Source organism: Phalacrocorax aristotelis, chromosome 6 (genome assembly GCF_949628215.1).
Source record: "Phalacrocorax aristotelis chromosome 6, bGulAri2.1, whole genome shotgun sequence".
NCBI lineage: Eukaryota > Metazoa > Chordata > Aves > Suliformes > Phalacrocoracidae > Phalacrocorax > Phalacrocorax aristotelis.
Window position 1 is genome coordinate 61,418,940 of NC_134281.1, and position 21,615 is coordinate 61,440,554.

Genomic DNA, 21,615 nt, shown 5'->3' on the forward strand with positions numbered 1-21,615 from the left:
GGTTTTGCTAACACATTGACTGTCAAAATATGTTCGAAGTGTTGACGTTTGATGCAAAAGGCTTGACGCAGGAGGCCACATCTCCCAAATTACGCTACCCTCTTGCTCCTCTGACAAAGCGCCGACTGCTTCTGAGTCCCGCAAGCCTCGCTCCCGAGAGCCCAGGCTCGCTTCCAGAGCACGGCTGCCTCCTGCCGCAGGCGGAGCTGTGTGCAACGCAGCCGGGGGAGAGGGTCCCTTGTGCCCAGCCCAGGAGAGTTTGCCCTTCAGTGAATCTTATGCCAGGGTAGACCTTGATTATACTGTAACAGTACATCTGAGTCAACCAAGAAGCGCCAGGTAGAGGAAGAAATCTCTATGATCTTCCTGCACTATCCGTCTTTTTTATTTTCTCTTCCAAAACAAGTGTAAGTCTGTTACTGAAACCTCCACAACACACAAATATGTTCTGTATGAGGGTTTGGGTTTTCTTCATTCTGCCGTCTCTGTGAACAAATGACCTTTCCTTGTTTGCTTCTGGGTATAACATAAAGCATAAAGTTTCCAAAAAAAAAATTGAGTTTTATAGAGGAAAACTATTAAAATTGGCTCAGCTACTGTACCAAATATATGAAAGAAATTGGTATCTCTCGGGAATTGCATTATAAGAGCACAGCTCAGAGTTTCACCGTTCGCTGCACCTTCTTTCTCATCAATTCCCATTGTACTTTGATCCTCAAATCTTGAGGCTTTTTAAAGAAAGAAGATTTGCTTTTTTTAATTTTAATTCACAATACGGCTTGCAGATTTCAAGCCGCTGGACTGATGGATTATGTGAGAAAAAGCACCAGAATACTAACAGCATGTTATCAAAATTACATTTTCTTTTTTTTGTCATTAAATTTAATTTTAACAGCAGCTACGCAGGACAGATTATTTAATGTTTACATGCCTGGTACCTGAAATAGTCTCAGGGGACTAGAAATGACAGCTTTATTTTTTGGCTGAAATTCACCCCTATTGGGAAGCAGATAGATACCTCACACTTATATTACACAGCGATATGAGATGTCGAGCTCTAAGATTCTTCATCTCTTTGCTCTAATCAATTTCTCTCCGGGGATACTTTCATCTTGGATTGATCTGCTTATTGTTTTCAGTCCCCCCACAGCTTCTCTTCCTCACAACCTCTTGGAGCTGTCGCAAACTCCTCCTTCACAAGTCTCTGCTGCTCACCTTCTGGTAGCCCGCCTTTGGTGTTCCCCCACAGTGTAAAACAGCCTCCAGTTCCTTTCTTGGCCTGTGCCTAGTTCTCTACAGCCAACGTCCTAGTTAACTCCTTCCTCTCTTGAACCCCAGGTACCTGCTCCTGCGTCTCCCTCTTACTTGCCACGTCATCCCCGTTTCATCCAACTTCCACGAATGCCTGCTGTCCTCATTGCACTTGGTACCTTGTCTTTTGCTTGATACAGAGGCACTTCCAGCTTCTCACTGCAGCCTCCCTTGGAGAGTTGCCTTCCACACGTACTGGCTACGGTCTGGTCCTCCAGTCTTCAACTTTCCTTCTCTTCTAGCCTACTTCTCCTCCTCACTGCAGGAACCACTGTCCTGCTCCACTGACCAGTCTCTTGGACAGTTAAGTAATATTCTGCTTCGGGAATGGAGGAGCTAAAATGATGAGCATTGAAGGTTTTTAGTAAACTAAAACTTTTGTTTCTAGTTTTTTTGGCGTATGCTTTAATGGGTTTCAGCCAAAAGGAAAGGAATCCTTTTCTTAAGCAGAAAAACGTGATGTTAGATACGGAGGCTTGGGCATTCCTGTATGTATGTATATTAGGCAGGTGTTCATTAATTCTCTACTTGCAACTGCTAAGGATAAATGAAACAAAATGAACCTTAATTGCTTTCTGGAGACACACAAACTGGAGATTTGAGATTTCTAGAACACACTCACGCCATGCTCTTGTTACCATTTGTTATGGATGCCCTTATCTCCAGGAATGAACTCCATCAAACCACGTGGTCTGATCCTACGGCCTTTTGCCTCTTTCACTTTCCTTAGTCGTTCTTGCAAAAACAGCCTGCTCTTGTTCTGCCAGCATCGTTAGACCACGCGTGCCTGCGTTCAGCAAGGAGATTGTGTAACAAAGTGACGTTACGGAACAGGGGGAAATGCCCAAGGAACTCCCTCCTGAGGAGTACGACTTCTGGAGATCACTGGGACGTGGGGGTGGGCACTGGGGAAGGACTTACAGATTCTCTACATGCAAAAGGTGAGCAGCCCAGTGAAATCTGACTGCAGAAGAAAAGTTTAAGCTTTGCAGAAATACTTTGGCAGAGAGCATGTCCACTATCTGAGATGGTTTTCAAGTGCTGCTGTTACAAATCTGATTTATTAATATTGTTTTTCTATATACTGCTGTGTAATGGGCTGGCTGTATATTGGATTTGTGTATTGATTGGTAATATAATAGCAAGCAGAAAATTTGATTTTAGCAAGCACAATAGGATTTCTCAAGCATGCAGAAAGTAGGTTGAGGGGAATTCATAGCTGATCAGAACAAAAAAATCAGCTGCTTCAACAACGAAGCTTCTGGAGGCGGCTTGGGCGGTTTGTAAACCCCATAATCAAGCAGTACGCTGCAGCGAACGGGGCATTCTTAAGAGCGTAGGCTGGCAAGTACAACTGTCATGCACAGATATATGCAAAGTGCACGGATATCATATGGAGCGTGTATGTATCCTCTGTGTCCTATTCGTACAGAACTGAGCTACAGAGGGAAGAAGCTGTCAGCAAACTTCAGCCACCCCGTTCATAACTTCGCACTGATGGAAAGCATCACTGGAATTCAGGTTTTTGTTAGTTCTGGTTACTCTGGTCGAAGAAGGGCAAAGACATGAGAGGGAGAACTGAAATAAAACAACCCTCCCACCCTCAAATCCCACTCCCACGTAGTGGGAAAACCAACAGGTACATAAATAGCTTTCACATACCCTTTCACCTGGTGGGCCGGGAGGACCATCATTGCCTGCAGTGCCCTAAAAAGGAAGGACAGTATGTTCAAAGGCCAGACCTCTATTTTATTTAAAAAAGAGAGCCTGTAGCCAGTCTAGCCAGTGTGCTTGACAGTTACCTTGGGGCCTGGTTTGCCAGTGGGACCTCTGGGACCTCTGGAGCCTCGTGGACCCTGTCAATTTAACACAGATGCCCTTGAGGATAATTACTGGGTACTGTAATCAAATCAAAATAATTCTTCATAGTATAGTGGAGGCAAATAATATCTGAAAGCCTCTAAACTGCAAAGCAAAAGTACATACTGTTGGTCCTCGCTGTCCTCTGGGGCCTGGTTTGCCATGCAGTCCCTGCAGAGAAAAGTTCACAGAAACACCTTAGCAGACACTCTTTTGTGAGATAAAGTTTTGGGGTTTTTTTTTAATGGAAGCAGGGGCAAAGTGCAACTCCCTTAGATTTAAATGATATCTTTTAAGTACCTCCTTTGCATTTCAATTTACAGAATCACGGTCCTTGATAAAATTGATTATCTTTCTGAGTTCACTGGGACTTGTAGCTAAATGCGCTAAATTTGCCTCAGAGCCAGATTCTGTCACAGGCACGAGCACAATTTTAAACCACTTTAAAATAGTAGTGAAGATGGCACAGAACAAGCAGAGTCCCTCTGCAGTAGTCTAAAGGGCTTGGTATCATTTCCAAGGTAATAAGAGCCTTGTAGACAAAGTCCCCAGGTTCCCATGGACAGCCCCACAGGTTAACAGAGCCAAGAGAGGGCAAGCCTCTCGCGTTCCGTAGCAGGAGTAGGGACTGCAATACGTACCAGGATTCTGCACACTTGCACAGAGGTACGGGGCTCGCCAGAACACTAGCTCTTAATTTTTTACTTCAATATATCTCTTAATCACACTGAACAGATTTCTTTCCTTAGGCTTGGCATTAGGATTGCTGTGCATTCTAATGCAAAGAAGCTTAAAATTCAACAGAGTATTCTCCAGGTAGAAAAAGGAACCTGATGACTGGCACTTTCTAATCTCTGAGGTAACCACAACAGCAACAGAAAACCAGCAGAGATGTTTCAGCGTAAAGCTTGCTTTTATTGGAAACCAACTAAATGCACACGCCTGTTTTTTCTGAGCATTTTCTTGTGGGTTCGAGGGGTTTTTTTTAATATTGATTTCATTTCACTTATCAAAATAAAAATTTTGTGTTGTTCTGAAAGTGCTAGAGAGCTCGTGAAGTACTCAGGATCAATGACTGCCTTTCCTAGTACCAGTGTGCATGGTAGCATAAAACACAGTGATATCCCTTTGAGCAAGATTAATAATACCTGATCAACATTACAAAACCAGCAGTTATTATCTCGCTGATGATCAGCATAATACTTAAGGATGCGTGCAGTTCGGTGGTATTAGTTATGTGGTTAGTGCCGTAGCTGAACTGAAAGCTTTATGAAGGCCTGACAACAGATCAATATAATTAGATTTTCATAATTTTAACTCTGCTTTTTGATGTTATTATTTTGCTTGTTTTTTTAGTCTGATGTCTTGATTAGCAGTCACATCTCATGTTTCCCAACAAGGACAAACTGAACATTGTTTTATTGCTTGTGTCTGTCCAGAACAACGTAACTTTATCTTAGCTAAAATATTACAAGAAGAATTTAAATCATACATAAGCAAGGCAAATGCAATTGAATTTCCTATACTTCATCTTAAAAACAGGAATTTCTGCTTGGTTTTGGGCTGCAAATAAAAACAGATTCTTAAGAACAATGATATACGTTACTTCAGTTTGACTTTAAGTTGCTATCATCTATGAATTCTGACTCATCCTCTTCATTTCATAATCGTTCTAATAACATGTTCTGCTACCTACAATTGAGCTTTAGAGAGAACAGGACAGTGACCTTCTTTCTAACCTAAATTTCATTTTTACAGTTTGAAGAGTATGCATAACACATTTTCCCTCACCTGCTTCAAGTAAACAAAGCAGCAAAAGCTGTCATTTTACATCTCTTTTTTAATATACCTACTAGTACACGTTCTTCATCTTTTCTGGTATATTTTGCATTTTCAAAGCTCAGCCTATAAAAAAGCTTGTAGCAAATCAGAGTACTTATCAAATACAAGCTGAATTTCCTTGAGGGTAAATTGCACGGTAGCAGGATAATTCATGGGATACGGGAAAATAGGCCTTGCCAAGTCACTCAGCCATACTGTCAAAAAAGATGCTCCAGCAAAGGTGATTTCTTGTCTCTTTTTCAAATATCTAGTTCTGGTAGCAGCGCACAGCGAGAAAGTGTCTGCGTTCCTGTATAGTTAGGTGAACACCCTAAAGAATGAGAACCAGTGCCTCAGTATGGCCTCTGCTACGTAACTGCAGAGGTTCACCTTAACTGTGAAAAGCCTGTTTTGATAGTTCTTTAGATAGTAACTTGTATCCTGAGCTTTCAGCGACTTCCCACAGCACTGAGTTCCAAAGGTTAATGAAGGGTCATGCAAGCATGAATTATCATACCCTTGCACCTTTCTCTCCATTGGCACCTGGAAATCCTGGGAAACCAGTTGAGCCCTACGTAAGAAATCAATGCAAATATCAGAGGATATCAATAGCAAAACAGCAGTACAGGCAACATTTAATTGGTATGTAAAGCACACCTGCGAAGTCATGTACGTTGTACACGTCAAACTCGCAAGTGTGACAGCTCTGATGAATAGCTGCAAATTAACTTACCATAACGCCTCAAGTCCAGAATGCATTAAAAAAAAATCAATGTGTAGAATGGACATTATTTGTCATCGTACTGGACAATAAAGTATTCATTAAATCTGCACCATTTTTAACAGTAGGAAAGAAATTATCAGTAACAGCCCACTAGAAATAACTGTAACATAATGAAGAGGAAAAAACAAGGCGTTGTTGCCTCACAGTGTAATAATTCTTTCACAAAATAACTTCATGCAAAATAATTGCAAGGTGTTGCCACATCTGAACAGTGGTCCTCTGTTCGCTTTACTGAGCTGTAAATTGCTTCAGGTGCTTTATTCACTGCAGGCTGACCGCTGGCCAGTTTCATTTCACCGACACATGCCATTTGTACACGTGCTCATGTGCTCATCTCATAAGCAAGATTTATGGGGAGACTGATCCCATATACAGAAACTGCTCCCAGGCGTTATTCCTGCTTCTCCTCTTCCTCCCCTCTCCTCCCGCTAACTGCCCAGTCTAGTCGGAGCAGTACTATTTATTTCTGGTTTACGGGTCCAGAGGGACAGCAGACTTGTTACCTGCCAAGGCGTTAATTTGTCATAAGGGGCTTGGGATTAAAGAGGTGATAGGCTTGGTGAAATATACTTTTAAGTGACTGGAGATGAAAAGCAAAGCATTGTTTGGTTTGGTCAGCCAAAACTGACCGGCCGGCCTCCCTGCCGTGATAATGCCTTCTGTATCTCCGCAGCTCGCTATGAGCATTTTAGTGGCAAATAAAATGTATGTAACAAAAACTTAAAATGGAATTTCTTGGTGCTCTTCTTTGAAACGTCAGTAAGTATTTTTTCCTTTTTTCTCTTTGTCTTACTTATGTTCTCCTTTTAACGAATCTTGTTTCACACAATCATTCCAATTACCCACTAATGACTTAGGCGCAGTCCAACTTCACTGGTGCTGATTCTAACGAAACCCTGACTGATACTCACTGGTGGGAGAAAAGTAGGAGATCTTCTTTTCTTTTTTCCCTTCTTTCTTTCCTTTCTTTCTTCCTTTCTTTCCTTCTTACTGTCTTTCTTTTTAACTCTTCACCAGTAATAACTTAAACTGTGAATAAAACCTTGGAAATTCTACTCTGTGAAGCCCAAGACTGTTTATAATTAAAAGGCCAGAGGAAAAAACAAACTCTAATGATCAGGCATCAATAGGCATGACTTGGTTGTCAGTATCTTACATATACAGTACTTTTTGTGATTGTGTTAATCAAGAGGGACTGGACGGGAGAAAAAATATAGTGAAAATTATCAGATAACGGCAGTACTCTAAGAACAATTCTCAAGAAAAATAATGAAAAGCAAGTAAGTGACAACCAAAAGAACGCTGTGACCCTTTTTGACAAGAAATCTTCTCCCTGTATTATTTGCTTTACGCAGCTAATAGGTTTTTCTTCTGCTTCCTTTTTTCTCTCTCTCTTATGTTAATTTGAGCTGGACTGTGAATAAGTTTCAAAACAAGTCTCTAAGGACTTGATGTATTGTAGCTATTACTCTTCCTTGGAAGTTTAAGTGACGAATTAGAAGAGCAAGCAGTGAATACAGCTTGAGAACTATCTCCAATTTGAATGTGATAAAAATTGAGTGTAATGAAATTCTTGATCAAGTCTTCGCTGAAAAAAGAATCAATTGAGTTTTATTTGAAGCGTTGTATCATTTTTGTTCTTAGGACTGAATAAGGTAAAGCCTCTTTGATCCCAGACTGTTCAAAAGACAGTTCTAAAGGAGAACAAAAAGCGAAACTGAAGCGAAAAACCATGTCTCTCAAGGTGAATAATTCTCATGAATATTTTCCATAGATGGTTTTGATATTTTTCACTAACTCAGAGGGTTCAAAGAATAAGCATTCTTCAGATAGTTCATTCACTTGACTGAAAAGGGCCAAAGTATAGGCCAGAGTCAGAAAAACCCTTTGCTTAGCCAGCCAGAAAATTGTATTTCTTCCAAAAATTCATAATTTCAAATGCGAAAATAAAAATAGATGCTAAAGTAGAGCAAAGTTGAGGATTTTACTGCAGGTTGATTGTTCAGTTATGTAAAAGGGGTAAGGGATTCTTCTACTTGCAATATTTCCCTAGATGAATCACCTCTGAGACAGTCTGCAGATGCAATGTCTCCCTAATGGCCTCCTCTTCACTGGGAAATGTCTGTAGAATTATGGTTTTATTCCATTTTTTCTTTCTTGCTAATCTCAGAAAAGAGAGTTTGCAATTAATTTAGTGTGCCCATTTACTAAAGCTGTGGTAGGATGACCTTTTCAAAAACATGTTCCATAAAAATGTTTTAAAAATATGAGCCTTCACTTAAACCAGAAGCCACCGGTATGGTTTTCTATTGCAATCAAAACCTAAAAGGTAGCTGAAGGATAGACGTAGGCACACAGATCAGCTCAGGGTTGGGTTTTGTCACGTTTGTCTTAAGAGGAGCAAAAGGAAAACATAATGAAAATTGTAAATTGTACGTTTCAAAGAAATACGGCTTATTCTACGGAAGACACAGTAATGACACAAATGGAATCCTTGTACCACACGGACAATTGCCACCGCTGTCAGCGTCCATTTAGGGGTCAATATGGTGCTCTTTCAAGCATATCAGCAGCTCCTTCAATTCTCAAATTGTTCACTGCATGCCAGCCTGATGCTTGCACACAACCACAACTCACGAGAGGACGGCACAGGTTTGAAGGCAGAATTAAGAAGAGGAAAGACAGTGCTCCTTGAAGAGCCTGCTTTAGGCATCCAACATTTTTAAAGATTTTACTTCAGAACATGATTTCCAGGAAAGAAAATGTGAAAGATGGCCTTTGCTTTCATGCCCACACCCTGCTTCCCCAAACACGCAAATAAAACAGCTGCCATCATGACTAATGTCAAAGCACAAGGTACACGGCTCATTTACAGCTCACCTTCGGACCTTGTCTTCCTGGGTATCCTGGCAATCCGGGGACACCGAGCTTACCCTGCAATAAGAAGGCAGTGTTACATTTTATTTTATTCTCCTTCATGGTTCAGCAAACTTCTACAGAAAATATTTTTCCCACAACTGAGAGTAATGATACTTCATGGAATATAATATTCAATTAAAGAAATGTCTCATTTTAACTATTAATCACCAGTGGGCTTATTTCCCTCAACTTAAATAAAAATCCCACTCCAGTGAACAGCTCGCAGGACTGGAATGCTGTCATGGTTGGCTATGAACCTTTTAGGAAAGAGAGGCCAGCAAGGCGAGGCGGGGGAGTTGCTCTTTATGTGAGGGGGCAACTGGAATGCATCGAGCTCTGCCTTGGAGTGGAAGGAGAACAAGTTGAGAGCCTGTGAGTAAAAATTTTGGGGCAGGCAAATATGGGTGACACTGTCGTGGGTGTTTGCTACAGGCCACCTGATGAGGAAGAGGAAGTTGATGAAGCCTTCTAAAGACAGCTGGAAGTAGCCTCACAATTGCAGGCCCTGGTTCTCATGGGACTTCAACCACCCTGATATTTGCTGGAAAAGCAACATGGTGAGGCACGTACGATCCAGGAGGTTCCTGCAGAGCATCGAGGATAACTTTTTGACACAGGTGGTGGAGTAGCCAACGAGGCGAGATGTGCTGCTGGACCTCGTATTAACAAACAAAAAAGGTCTGGTTGAGGCCGTGAGGGTTGGGGTAGCCTTGGCTGCAGTGACCATGAGATGGTTGAGTTCAGGATCCAGAGAGCTAATTTTTGCCTCTTCAAAGACCTGCTTGGAGGAATCCCATGAGTTAGGGCTCTAGAAGGTCAGGGATCCAAGAGAGCTGGTCAGTATTCAAGTACCATTTCCTCCGAGTTTAAGACTGGTGCACCCCTAGGAGGAAGGAGTCAAGCCAGGAGACCTGCATGGATGAGCAAAGAGCTTGTAGAGGAACTCAAAAGAAAGAAGGAGGTTTACAGTATGCGGAAAAAGGGACTGGCCACTTCGGAGGAATATAGGAATGTTGTCAGGGCGTGCAGAGATGCCACGAGGAAGGCCAAGGCTCACTTGGAACTATATCTGGCAAGGGATGTCAAGGAAAACAAGAAGGGCTTCTTCAAATACATCAGCAGTAAAAGACAGACTGGGGAAACTGTGGGCCCGTGGCTGAACGAGGTGGGTGCCACAGGATGGCGAGAAGGCAGAGGGACTGAATGCCACCTTTGCTGCTAAGGCTGCCCCTCAGGCACCCCAGCCCCCAGAGGGGAGAAAGTCTGGAGGAAGGAGGACTCCCCCTTGGCTGAGGAGGATTGGGTCAGAGATCACCGAGGCAAACAGGATCCTTAGAAATCCATGGGCGCCGATGGGATGCACCCATGAGTGCTAAGGGAGCTGGCGGATGCTGTTGCTAAGCCACTCTCCATCACCTTTGAATGAAAAAGATAATGAAAAAGAGGAAGGAGACACCTGTATGGGAAAGGAAAGTTGCCAAAATAAACACGTCTATTCTTTAAAAATGCAGCACACGAATAAAGCTCCTGGGTATTCATGTAAGTGCATGTGCCTGGCTGAGAAATTATTGCAGAAGAATTCTTCAATTTATGAAAATAATTATAATGCTGCCAGTTATTTGCCACTGAAAGAAGCTGCATGCATTATAAGGATTGAAATGTTCTGCAGCATGACAATGCATCAGACTCTTGCCAAACTCACCGAAAGTTTCGTCCCTGATTTGATGATTAAGCAAGCCCAGTTGCCTAGGTTTTGAGTGTGGATACAGACGGCTTTCGATTATTAGCTCTTTTCTGATATGCTCCTCATTTTTTTGGCACTATATTTTTTTGGCATTTTCTTTACAGAGCAAATCCAGCCCTAGACCTACTTGGGAAAGAGAGTTTTCTTGTCACGGCATGAATTGAACGTAGAGAATAGTGGACTACCCTGGTACTTCCATTACTATGGAAGAGTCGCACCTTTGCATGAACTAAGTCATAGGAATGACAAGGGAACAGGACATTGAAAATGGGTCTCAGAGGCCCTTCCCTAATATTGTGGGGAGGTCTAAGAGTTCGCAAAGATTATTCTAGTCTTTGCCCTAAAATAAATATCACAGGACCAACCTCACAGAATGCTCCTCTGACCTACTCTGTTCTGGCCAAGCATCCACAGAATATCCACAGATGATGTTTGACTTTCAGTGGGCAAGAAAAGGTACAAATATTTGTAGAAAAGGGAAACCTCGGGTGTACAATTCCAAGCCCAGGTAAGAGTGTTATCAACACCAATAATTTTTTCAAATATCTTCCAATACTTAGGGCTTCAGATTCTGGACTTGTGAGACTGTGAGAGTCCCATATATGTCATAGTGAAGAAGAAATGCTTGAAAACATGAATCTAGATTCACACTGAGTCACTTGAATATGAAGAACTATAAAATAAAGTTTGTTTTGGTTTGTTTTAGTTTGGTTTACTTTGGGTTTTTTACTTAGGTTATAAACACTTGGGAAAGACGGACTATTTTGTAGATGTCCTTAGGCAATTAATTATTCTGCAGATAGGACAACAATACAAATCTTTGTAAGATTCCTAATATTCTTACATTTTTGTCAGGTCAGTGATACCGAAAACAACCATTGCGACGAAAAATACAGTTCTTTCTGGAGAATGGAAATATATTGTAGGTGAAGATAGTATGACCCTTATTATACCAGATCGTTTTGCTGATCGAGTTAAAACTGAGTACACTGATTTCTGGTGGGAACTCAGCTTGCATTCATGTAGGAGAATACTTCTGAGTTTCTTCTTTTATCTCTTCTTTCATTCATGACCTAATGAATCAATTCAGTGACCTAATAGCCGGTGAGATATCTTGCAAAACTGTGGAGAACGTGAATTCATAAATAGTTCCCAATAGTTAAGTAAACCTGAAATAAAACCTTCCTGTAATGAGTGAACTGAGGGTTTGGGTATGTACTTTGCTAAGAGTTTGTAACAACATTAGGCTCAAATTATAACCCTAACATCTTTCTGAACTTCTACTAACGACATACTTGCAAAAAGTAGCAACCTTTGATGAAGAGTTTGTTCCCAAGTTTGCTGAATACATTTTCTTCCTTCCTGGCAAAACTCTTAGCTGTGAACCTTGTTACCTTTTTAGTAGTACCACATACTTACTAAGATTTCAATGTATACTTTAAAAGACCATATATAGATAAAAAGACAGCTAAAATAGTTAATTGTGATGTCAGACGGGATGTTGCTGGAAAATACTAACTGCTCCTATTTTCAAGACAGCGAAAGTGAGAAAGAAATGTAAAATGCACCTTCTGTCCTATTCTTTTCAAGAGAGAACTAGCATTAAAGCCACAGTTACCAGAAAATTTAAAAGGAAATATTTTCACCAGCATCGCCTCACTTTTGTGAAATACAATATACACATTTCCAAATCATCATTTTGGGTTTCTTTTATGCTATCATTCTTTCCCAGTTTTCCAAAATGCCACTGCTGAAATGACCTTTACTGATGCTCTCACCCAGTGAGATATGGCACCCACACACGCATTCCTCAGCCTCCTTCCCTCCCCTGTATCAATCTCAAGTGGGTTTTGTCGAGGTCAGGATCCTACAGAGATTTGTACTTATCTCTGTGCTTGTTCTCTCCTGTATTTCACATCGCCATCCTTTTTTCAGCCCTCCCTTTTAACAGCCCCTTTCACTTTGCCAAGCCTATTTTGGATTTTTATTCAGGATACGTTTTCTGTTTAAAACAATCTTCACGTCACAATTTGTCATAATAGCACTGTGAGTATTAATTCCCTCTCCAGCAGCACCTTTATCCTCCTTTGTGCCCAACTGTTTCCTTTGCATCATACTTTCCTTAGCTGGTGTGCACTGTACGTAATGTGGGACGAGAATTTAGCTGCCTTACGTGCCGATGAAGTATTATAACTTTTTGTATACTTACAAAATAATGACTCCCAATGCTTGTTCAAATGTGAACTCTGGTGGTCTGCTCTAGCAGTGTCTCATAAAAGCTACCCTTAGGTAACTAAAGCTTTTGCAGATCTGGAGGCTTTGTTTTTTTTAGTGATGAAGATCATGGGCTCCATCTATGTTATGAGGCAATGACACGTTTATGTTGATATCTGGCCACCGACCTTTTCCCCAGCTGGACCGGCAGCACCTGGGTCCCCAGATGGACCTGCTCGACCTTTTGGACCTTCTGGACCATCTTCTCCTCGTGGACCTGGCTGACCAACTTCTCCCTAAAATACACCACCTTATAAATATGGAACAATTTCCTTTATGCATATATTAGAGAGACTACCTACAATTACCTGACAATAAGTTTGCAATAAATGTAAATAGAGATCAGAATCATAGATTCATAGACTCAGAATGGTTTGCTTTGGAAGGGACCTTTAAAGACCATCTAGTCCAATCCCTCTGCAATACGCAGGGGCGTCTTCCACTAGATCAGGTTGCTCAAAGCCCTGTCCAGTTTCCAATTAGGAAATCTGTGTTCATTACACAAATGCAAGGCACCGAATATTACTTTCACAAGTGTAAGGGCCCAGTCGCCTCTGCCTAAGCAGAGCTGCATTTGGATTTGTATTCTTATTTTTCCTTCCCTATATTCCTGTGAAGGCACTCTGACAGCCCATAGAAAGAAAAATGTCTGCATCCAACTACTTATGTGGATACCATCTTCACAGTAGTTTATGTATATAGACAATAGGTACAGGCCAGGAGCCTCTTGTGAGAAGGTTTTTTAGAACCTCCTCAATACTTCCCATGAAAGGAAGCAAGTGCCCGTTGGGCTAAATACTCAACATTTCAGATTGCAAGATGCTAGGTTGGAATGGAAACATCTTTATCCTGGACAGATTAATTTTCCTCAGGCAAATACTAGAGATCTTGGAATCTGGAGAAGGAGATTCCCTAGGAGGAAGCTTAGTGAAAAGGATATCCAAGACTGACATTCTCTTCCTCTTTATAACTGTGCCATTGTCAATTCACAGGAAGCAAATCTCTGGCTCAAATCTGTGCACACACAGGGAATAGAAATAATTTAAGCTACTAGCTTTTATTTTATTTTTGGTTTAAATGTATTTGCTCACTTCAGTGATCCTTTTGAAATCATATCACTTAAACTTTTTCAGAATATGTGGGCTATGAATAAATGCTTACCCGGTCACCTTTAAGGCCCATGTCACCTTTAAATCCTGGAAAACCGTCTTCACCCTAAAAAAGGCAGAAATGGGTGTAACAACTTTTAGTAATAGTGAGGATTGCTTTTTTCTGCAGGCAGAATAAGAAAATACATTCACTACAGAAAAAAAATAATTTACATAGATAAAGTGAGAACTTCAGACACCAGAAAATGCAATATAGCTATTACTTTTAGAGAAAGTATATCAGTGCACTACATACAATGACTTTTTACTTCCAAAGTTCCTAATAACAGCTGTTCAAAATCTGCTTAGAGACAATATAATTCTTCTGTTTTACTATGAATTATCTTGTAAAGTCCTTTCTTAGCTTCTCAGCTCTTTTGAATATCACTCTTTTTAACAAGATCATCCATTCAATTAACTAAAAAATCAGTGGCAAATTATTCAGTGTTATTCTTTTTGATAGCCGAACCTCCCTTTTAATTAATTTTTCTTTTAAATTAGTGCCTTAATAGGATAATGAAAGGAATCAAAACATTGGCTGGTTGTGACATCTTAATTAAAAAAAAAAGACATATGTTAACATGCATAACCTAAAAGAAGCAGGCATTTCTATGTAGTAGTTCGATGCCTGGCAATGCTCAGCTCTACCTACTCTCATTGGCTGATGTGACTGAAAGAAAGCAATAAAACCAATGGACGTTAAGATTGAATCCATATACAGTGGCAAAACAGGTGCGCATTATTGTTATTCCTAGTGAGAATTACTTATTTACTGGCTAGTAAATGCTGGCAGGGAATTTACTCCAAGCATTTGGATGGGTCTCCATGGTGAAGTACAAGCAGACAGAACTCTGACAGGTTTCCTTTACACCCGTTATGAGTTAGTTCAGATACAAACCAAAATCTCCAGGGCTGTTCCGTGGAGTTCACTACTTGCTCTGGCATAACTGATCAGCTCCTGGTTCCCTCTTTCTTAGTCTAACTCATCACACAACTGCTGCTCCAATATCCAGACAACAAAGACTACTGACTGCATTTTTATCTGATGCTTAGTAACCTCCTGGGAGCAAAGGTCTTTGTGATGAATGAGCACATAGTAAAACGTTTTGCTATGATGCTGTTAGCTTTTTTTATACGTTGAATATTGCTGGCTTAGAATCTGAGTAACATTTGGACTGTCAATAAAGCCAGGAAAGCTTGACAGTGTGCTCCACGTTACTGAGAAAAAACAAGAAAGGCTTTCTGTTTCACCCTCACATTGAAAAAGCAGTTTGTATTTTGCATTCCTGGGTCCACAAAAGGTTCCTCTTCTTCCTGATCAGTAACTGAGACAGACTGCAAGGCTAAAGCCATTTTGACCTTGTTCAGTAGTCATGCTGCATGCAGCAAGTAACCCTAGAAAGGGTGACAGAAATAGTTTTGCTAGTGGTAAACAACTCGAAATAGGCGAGGAGACGTTAAAGTTTAAAAAAAATAATAAAGCAAATACAGTTTCTCTATAGTACGTGTTCATGTGAAAAAAAAAATGAGGTGATCCATCGTAATTCATTGAAAAAAATATACTAAAAACCACTCTGAAAGCGCGTTTCCCATGCTTTCCAGATGGTGAATACGATCATCTTATATTGCATAACTTAAAACTTCAAGGTGGTCTTTCTTAAAATTTAGAGAGAGGTGAAAAAGGCAGAGCACAGGATACATGAAAAAAGCTTCAGTTGTAAAAGCTGCTCAGTCATGGCCACGGGCAGTAATAATTATATGAGAACACTTTGTAACATCTCAGAAAGGACTGACTGTGTGCCAACCACTGACCAAATGGCTGCCAAATGAACTGAAACCCTTCTTCAGCTTTCACAGTGACGTTCCCGCTATTGGGATCTACGAGAGGTTGATGTTGTTCCATGCAGGAGAAGAGAGCTGAACGCTCTGTTTCCTCTTCTGCTGTTAACAAAAACTAAAATAGCTAAAGAGTTCTAGTCACATTTACCGGTCAGTACAGCGACAGAGCTCCTCTGATATCCCTGGGACCCTTCCAGATCTACAGAGGCTTTCCTGAATGATCAGTTCACTTATTTCTGTCTCTTACAGTGCTTTCCCCCACGTAATGCCACCCGAATAATTTCACTACAAAAGGCCTGGTACCAGACCTTTAATGCACTGGGAGGACAACCTATGAAATACCTTTGTGTGACTTTTCGAGGTATTCAAGAGAGTTCAGTGTCTTACTGTGACTGCGAGATCCATTCTTAGGAGCACAGAAATATCGTGGAGATGATGCTAATCAGGTAGTCATTGAAACACACACATATACACACACACACATATTTTGTCCTAGCTGGATATAAACCATTCAATAAGGCACAAGAAAATCTGCTTTGCTGAACCATCGAGTCTCCACAGGTATCGAACACACTCTTTTTCAGCTTAATGAGCAACTCTAAAATGAGTATGCAGGCTAGACAAACTGTGGTGTAGGAAAGCCTGAAAATGTACAGCAGCTCCTGGCATCTGAGCCTGAAAGACAGATCTCTAGTGCTGAAACCGAGGCTTCTTGGCAAGCATGAGTCGTCTGCTTTAGAAATGGCTGTAAATATATACAGAGAAGCCACCAGAGCCCCAAGGCTGAATTTGCCTGTGTGGTCAGGAGGTGTGACTGATGGGGTTTGTTATCTGTCTCTTGTTCTGAGTGCTGAGGGAAGTGGGAATTTAAACCAATACTGGCTGTGGTCTCAGCCACTGCAGACCATCAGAAGTCAGTAGAGGTCGCAGTAGTTGGTGTTTGCTCTAGTAAGAGCTCTACGTACAGCATTAATGGTATCAGGGGGATGTGAAAGCTTTCTTCATGTTCATATATATGCATCTGGCTGGGGCTGTCCATCACTTCGGCAAAGCCGAATGTCTGGGACAAAAATACCGGGAAGCTAGAAAGCCATTGGAAGATGTACACAAAAACCCCAAAACCTAGCCTACAGCACTATCAAAACGGATAAATTAATACTATTATCACCGGAAATCTCTCTGATGCACAAGCTTCTCAGTATCCGCTATAGCATCTGTTAACAAGAGAGGGGATGTCTAATTGTCTACGTAAGAGCACCTTAGAGAGAAGTTACTTAAACTGGTGTGAAGAGGATCCAAAACCATTCCCATAACCGAAGGTTTTATATTCGCTTTGTACCAGTGTAAATAACCATGGAGGTCACTGATTTATGAACTGGGCTTGGTATGCCCTTTGGGTAAGGCAAAAATAAACCCACTGCTGCAAGAGGAAACACACTGCAGTGAAGGAGACACAAGACGTTGCAGTGAAAGGAAGAACACAGGAAAAGGGAAAGGAATTCAGTGCAGTCAGGTTTACCTTTTCACCTTTGGATCCCTTGAGACCACGGACACCATCAGCTCCCTAAAGAAAGGATATAAAGAATTACACACATGTGTGTATTCAAAAAGGGGTGGGGTGGGGGAATCCAGTAACTAAATCTTACCTTTACACCACGAGGACCTGGATAGCCAATGGGACCCTGAGGACCTGGAGGCCCCTAAAATATATTGGAGTAAAGAACCTTTGTTTGTACAGTACGTGGTTAGCAAGCAGTTCTCTTCTGAGTCTAATCCTTGTTCTCTCACTATAGCGCAGCAGTCGTGTGTGAGACATCAAAATAACACTGGGCTGCCTGCCACTAAGAAAAGTCATGGCATCACAAAGCACCCTTCAATGTCACTATGAAGCTATTAATAAAATTACGAACTTGGTTCTACTTGTATATTTGGGAAACATCTACCCACAATGCAAATTATCTGCAACAATGGTAATTGGAAACTGTAAGAAACAAATAAAACCAAGCGAAAAGATGCCAATTCGAAACCAGTGGTGTCCTACTGGAGAAAATTTGTATGTTAATTACGAGGATGACACAAGTCAAAAGCTGAGATCAAAATAATGATAATAATAAAAATCATGGTCTTTAAAAATAAGAGATTCCAAACCTGAAAGCTGAAAGGTTGCTGGTGCTATCACTACTGACCGGTGTCAGCGTGCTGTTATTTACTGTTTGCTGAACATTTTAACGATGCTTAACTTGGATACTATGCAATCTGCTGGCAGCGTCTAAAGAAACTGAGCTCTGTGAACAGTGGCAGCAAGGAACATACAGATCTGCGCCCGAGGCTGAGCTGCGCTGTTGATTCTCCGAAGCCTGAGATGGACAGGTAACAAATCCTTTCCCTAACCAGGCCACTGATAAGGTCTTTTATCCCTTTCCAGCTGTCTTTTCACAAAACCTTTAGACTGCCAGCATCTCCGAGAAAGAAAATTTTCTATCAAATTTTCTATCAAAACAGCATAAGGAGCCACTGACAGGTGGTCACAGACCTGTACTTTCAAACAGAAACGCTCTGCGTAAGCTGTATTTTCTTAAGAAATGGGGGTAAAATCTACAAGCCTCTAACAGATAACACCACTTTGGACAAATGGTAATATGCTGGTGTCAGCGGAATTGTGCTTTCTGAAACGCCCTGTTTACCCCAGAAAGAACCTTTTAGTATTGCCACTGAAATCAGTACTGCAAAAAGGGTGCTATTCTGGGTACATAAGGGTCAATATTAAGCAAGCAGAACACTCTAAGGAGCCCCAAGACCATTCAGTGCTTCATGAAGAAATGACTTTTCACTGTCACTGACTTGACCGTGTCTGTTTCTTGTGCCCTCAAAATAACAGTGTGTATGCACACAGTTGTAAATCTTCAGAATACAAGGTTCTGAAGAACCCTAGCGGGTACTCTCTTGATGGGACTGTAAACTCAGACTATTTGCAAGCGTTCTATATCAAATGTATGCAACTTTTACTGATTGCCATTCCATCCAACTCTACTCTATTAAAGTAAAACTGATTGGGATCTCTGTATTATTTAGAATCTCTATAACATTTAGAATATGAGAAGTATGTTTATCTGCACACAGCTGTTTTGAGTGGCATGGGTTTTCTATTATCTTCCTAAATGGTTCTTAGAGCAACAAACGTATCATAAAGCTGAAAAACTGCCAAAGGTTCTCTTGAAAGCTATGTAAATAAATGGAAAAGTTTTAAAACTCACCAATGCGCCTTTATCTCCAGACTGACCCTCCTTGCCAGGATGACCCTGATTTAAGAGAAACGTATCTCGTTTGGAAAATACTCTTTTTTTGGCAGTGAAATTTTATTATAAACCCGCAATTATTTAAACACTTGAATTTCAGGTCACTAATCACCCTCCCTCTGTATTATAACAAGCACACACAACATTTTGAGGAAAGATTTTCCTTTCAATACCGACTCAATTTACATAACAAAGGAAAAGCTGGGCGATGGTTATGTTAATGCCAATGCTTTCAGGAATACCCTGATCGCCCCCTGTGTTCAGCTGATGCTTCAGCAGTATGAGGTTTTTAATGCAAGACACTCAAATTTGATCTGGAAACAAGCAGGGTGATTAATATTACAGCATGAAGATGTTCCTAGAATTATTTAAAAGATTATGGAATTTATTGCAGAAGCCAACAGAAGGCTGATCTAGTTTTAATATTCTACGCCTGTTTTAAACAGCGACTTGCTTTAAAAACAAAATATGTTTATGGTCTGTATCACTGTTGTCAATACTGCAGCGCAGAGAAGATTAACCGATCCATTGTTTTCCTTTCTGACAGAATTTACAGTAAAATGCTACAAAATTTAAATTTAGTGAAACTAAAGGTTAATAGAAGATCACTCTTTATGAGAATCACTCAGGAATCATTTTTCTATTGATGTTCGTCAGTCTTATTAGAGGAGCTTAGTAAATCTCCAGTTTCGCCAAGCATGCGGTCCCACGTAACACGTAGCCAGTTACTAAAACCATCCATGTTTTGGTGTCACTGACATCCCAAAACGTTTTCAGTGTGTCAAACGAGATACGACTTTGATGTGGCTGTTAATCTTACATGACAAACACCTGGTGCTGACGTTCATTTTTCTAGCCTCAGAAAACAGTTTAAAATGTGTTCTTTATTAAAAGAATTATTAAAAGAAAAAGTGTTTGATACTTGCTTACCAGTGATTGTTAATTTACCTTTAAAGAGTTCGTCTTACTGACACTGAATATTTGTGATTTGTTTCTTAAAATGTATGTATGTCAGTTGTTTAATCCTCATCTCCTAGAATATGTTTTCTCCTGTCCTAAACTTTAAACCTCCGTCCAATATCAGAGGTCTCTACAACATTAAATGACTTTTAAAAGGCTGCTATTAGAGGGTGTATTTGTATCCCTTTAGATTCCCATTAATTCCAGTATAATACACCGCTTTTAACATCTCACCTTCAAAACAGAAGGACATTTTCTCACAAAGAAGTGAAATGAGAGAGCGCAGCAAGAATTCTCCTGATCTCCTGAAAAAAATGCTCTTGAGCTTTCACCTGATCTTAACACAGCTATCACGGGAGCAGTGACAAAGCTCACTGCAGTCAGGAAGGTACTGCTCATCGCCTTCAGTCGCTGGTGTAATTCTACGATCGTAAATAGGTCACATCAATTAGAAGGCACTCAGTTTAACCTGCCTCTCCTGCCCTTCCTTCTCAACAAAGCCACTTGTGCATCAGGGAGATGTCAATTTTGGGTGGGAAGGAGCTAATTTTCTTCACAGCAGCCCACCTGGCGCTGTGTTTTGGATTTGTGACTAAAATTGTGTTGACGACACATCGGCGTTTTGGCTCCTGCTGAACAGTGCTTGTAGGGCATGGAGGTTTTCTCTTTGCCCTGTTCTAACCCCTGCGGGTGGGCGAGAAGCTGGGAGGGGACACGGCTAGGACTGCTGTCCCAAACTGACCAGAGGGATACACCATACCATATGGCATCACACTGAGCAATCCAAGTCAGGGAAAGGAGAAGGAAGGAGGGGGCATTCATGGTTATGGTGTTTGTCTTCCCAAGTTACCCAAACTTGTGCTGAAGCCCAACTTTCCAGCAAGTGGCTAGCCATCTGCCTGCAGACTGGGAGGAGGGAACGCATTCCTTGCTTTGCTTGTGTGTGCAGTTCTGCCCCACTTGTTAAGCTGTTGTTACCTCAACCCATGAGTTTTCTTGCTTCGGATCTTCTGATTCTCTCCCTCATCCCGCTGTGGGAGGAATGAGCGAGTGACTGGCTGGGTGCTTAGCTGCTGACTGGGGTCAGCCCACTGCAGCAGGGATGTATATCACATACAGACGTGAGCTAACACCTGAATAGCTCTTACAGCACTTCCCCCCCGCTTTCGAGGTCTAAAAAGATGCAGATTTTAGAATAATGCTTACGTTTGGAAAGTAATATTGTTTCCCCTATGCAGAAAAGGATAAGTGGGAAAGTCCAAATGTTTAGACAATGACTCAAGATATAGACCTCCAGCTGGACTATCATTGCATATTTAACATTCCCCATGAAAATGGTACTTTGGCCGGTAAAAGAGCCATTGTGAGAGCTCTGGGTACAACTCTTTATTTGTAATCTAAGCATCTAGGCAGTGAAACCCCTGCAGTCAGTTCTGTTCTTATCCTAGCAAAAACCTGCTGAAAGTCAGGTTTAAGAAACGCAGATTTAACCTAAAGAAAAATTTTAAGGCAAAATGGCATGGGTAGGAGAGAGATGGTCTGAGAAGTCACTGACTGCCTAGTGGCTCTTGGGGGTATAAAAAGATGACGGTTTTGGTGCAAGAAAACTAGTGCATATGAATGTCATTATGAACAATAATTCCAGTTAAGTTTAACGGC

General features: G+C 41.1%; 1 protein-coding gene across 4 annotated transcripts in view; it reads right to left on the bottom strand.

Annotated features, from left to right (window-relative positions):
• COL11A1 (collagen type XI alpha 1 chain) overlaps positions 1-21,615 on the bottom strand; it is a 163,924-nt gene that overhangs the window by 62,686 nt on the left and 79,623 nt on the right. For all 4 annotated transcript variants that reach the window (XM_075098258.1, XM_075098259.1, XM_075098260.1 and 1 more), the window contains 10 exons: positions 18,955-18,999; positions 17,347-17,400; positions 17,220-17,264; positions 13,875-13,928; positions 12,842-12,949; positions 8,657-8,710; positions 5,510-5,563; positions 3,298-3,342; positions 3,114-3,167; positions 2,974-3,018 (listed from right to left, as the gene is read on the bottom strand). In XM_075098258.1, the coding sequence (XP_074954359.1) occupies positions 2,974-3,018; positions 3,114-3,167; positions 3,298-3,342; positions 5,510-5,563; positions 8,657-8,710; positions 12,842-12,949; positions 13,875-13,928; positions 17,220-17,264; positions 17,347-17,400; positions 18,955-18,999 (558 nt within the window). The remainder of the gene's footprint in view (positions 1-2,973; positions 3,019-3,113; positions 3,168-3,297; positions 3,343-5,509; positions 5,564-8,656; positions 8,711-12,841; positions 12,950-13,874; positions 13,929-17,219; positions 17,265-17,346; positions 17,401-18,954; positions 19,000-21,615) is intronic.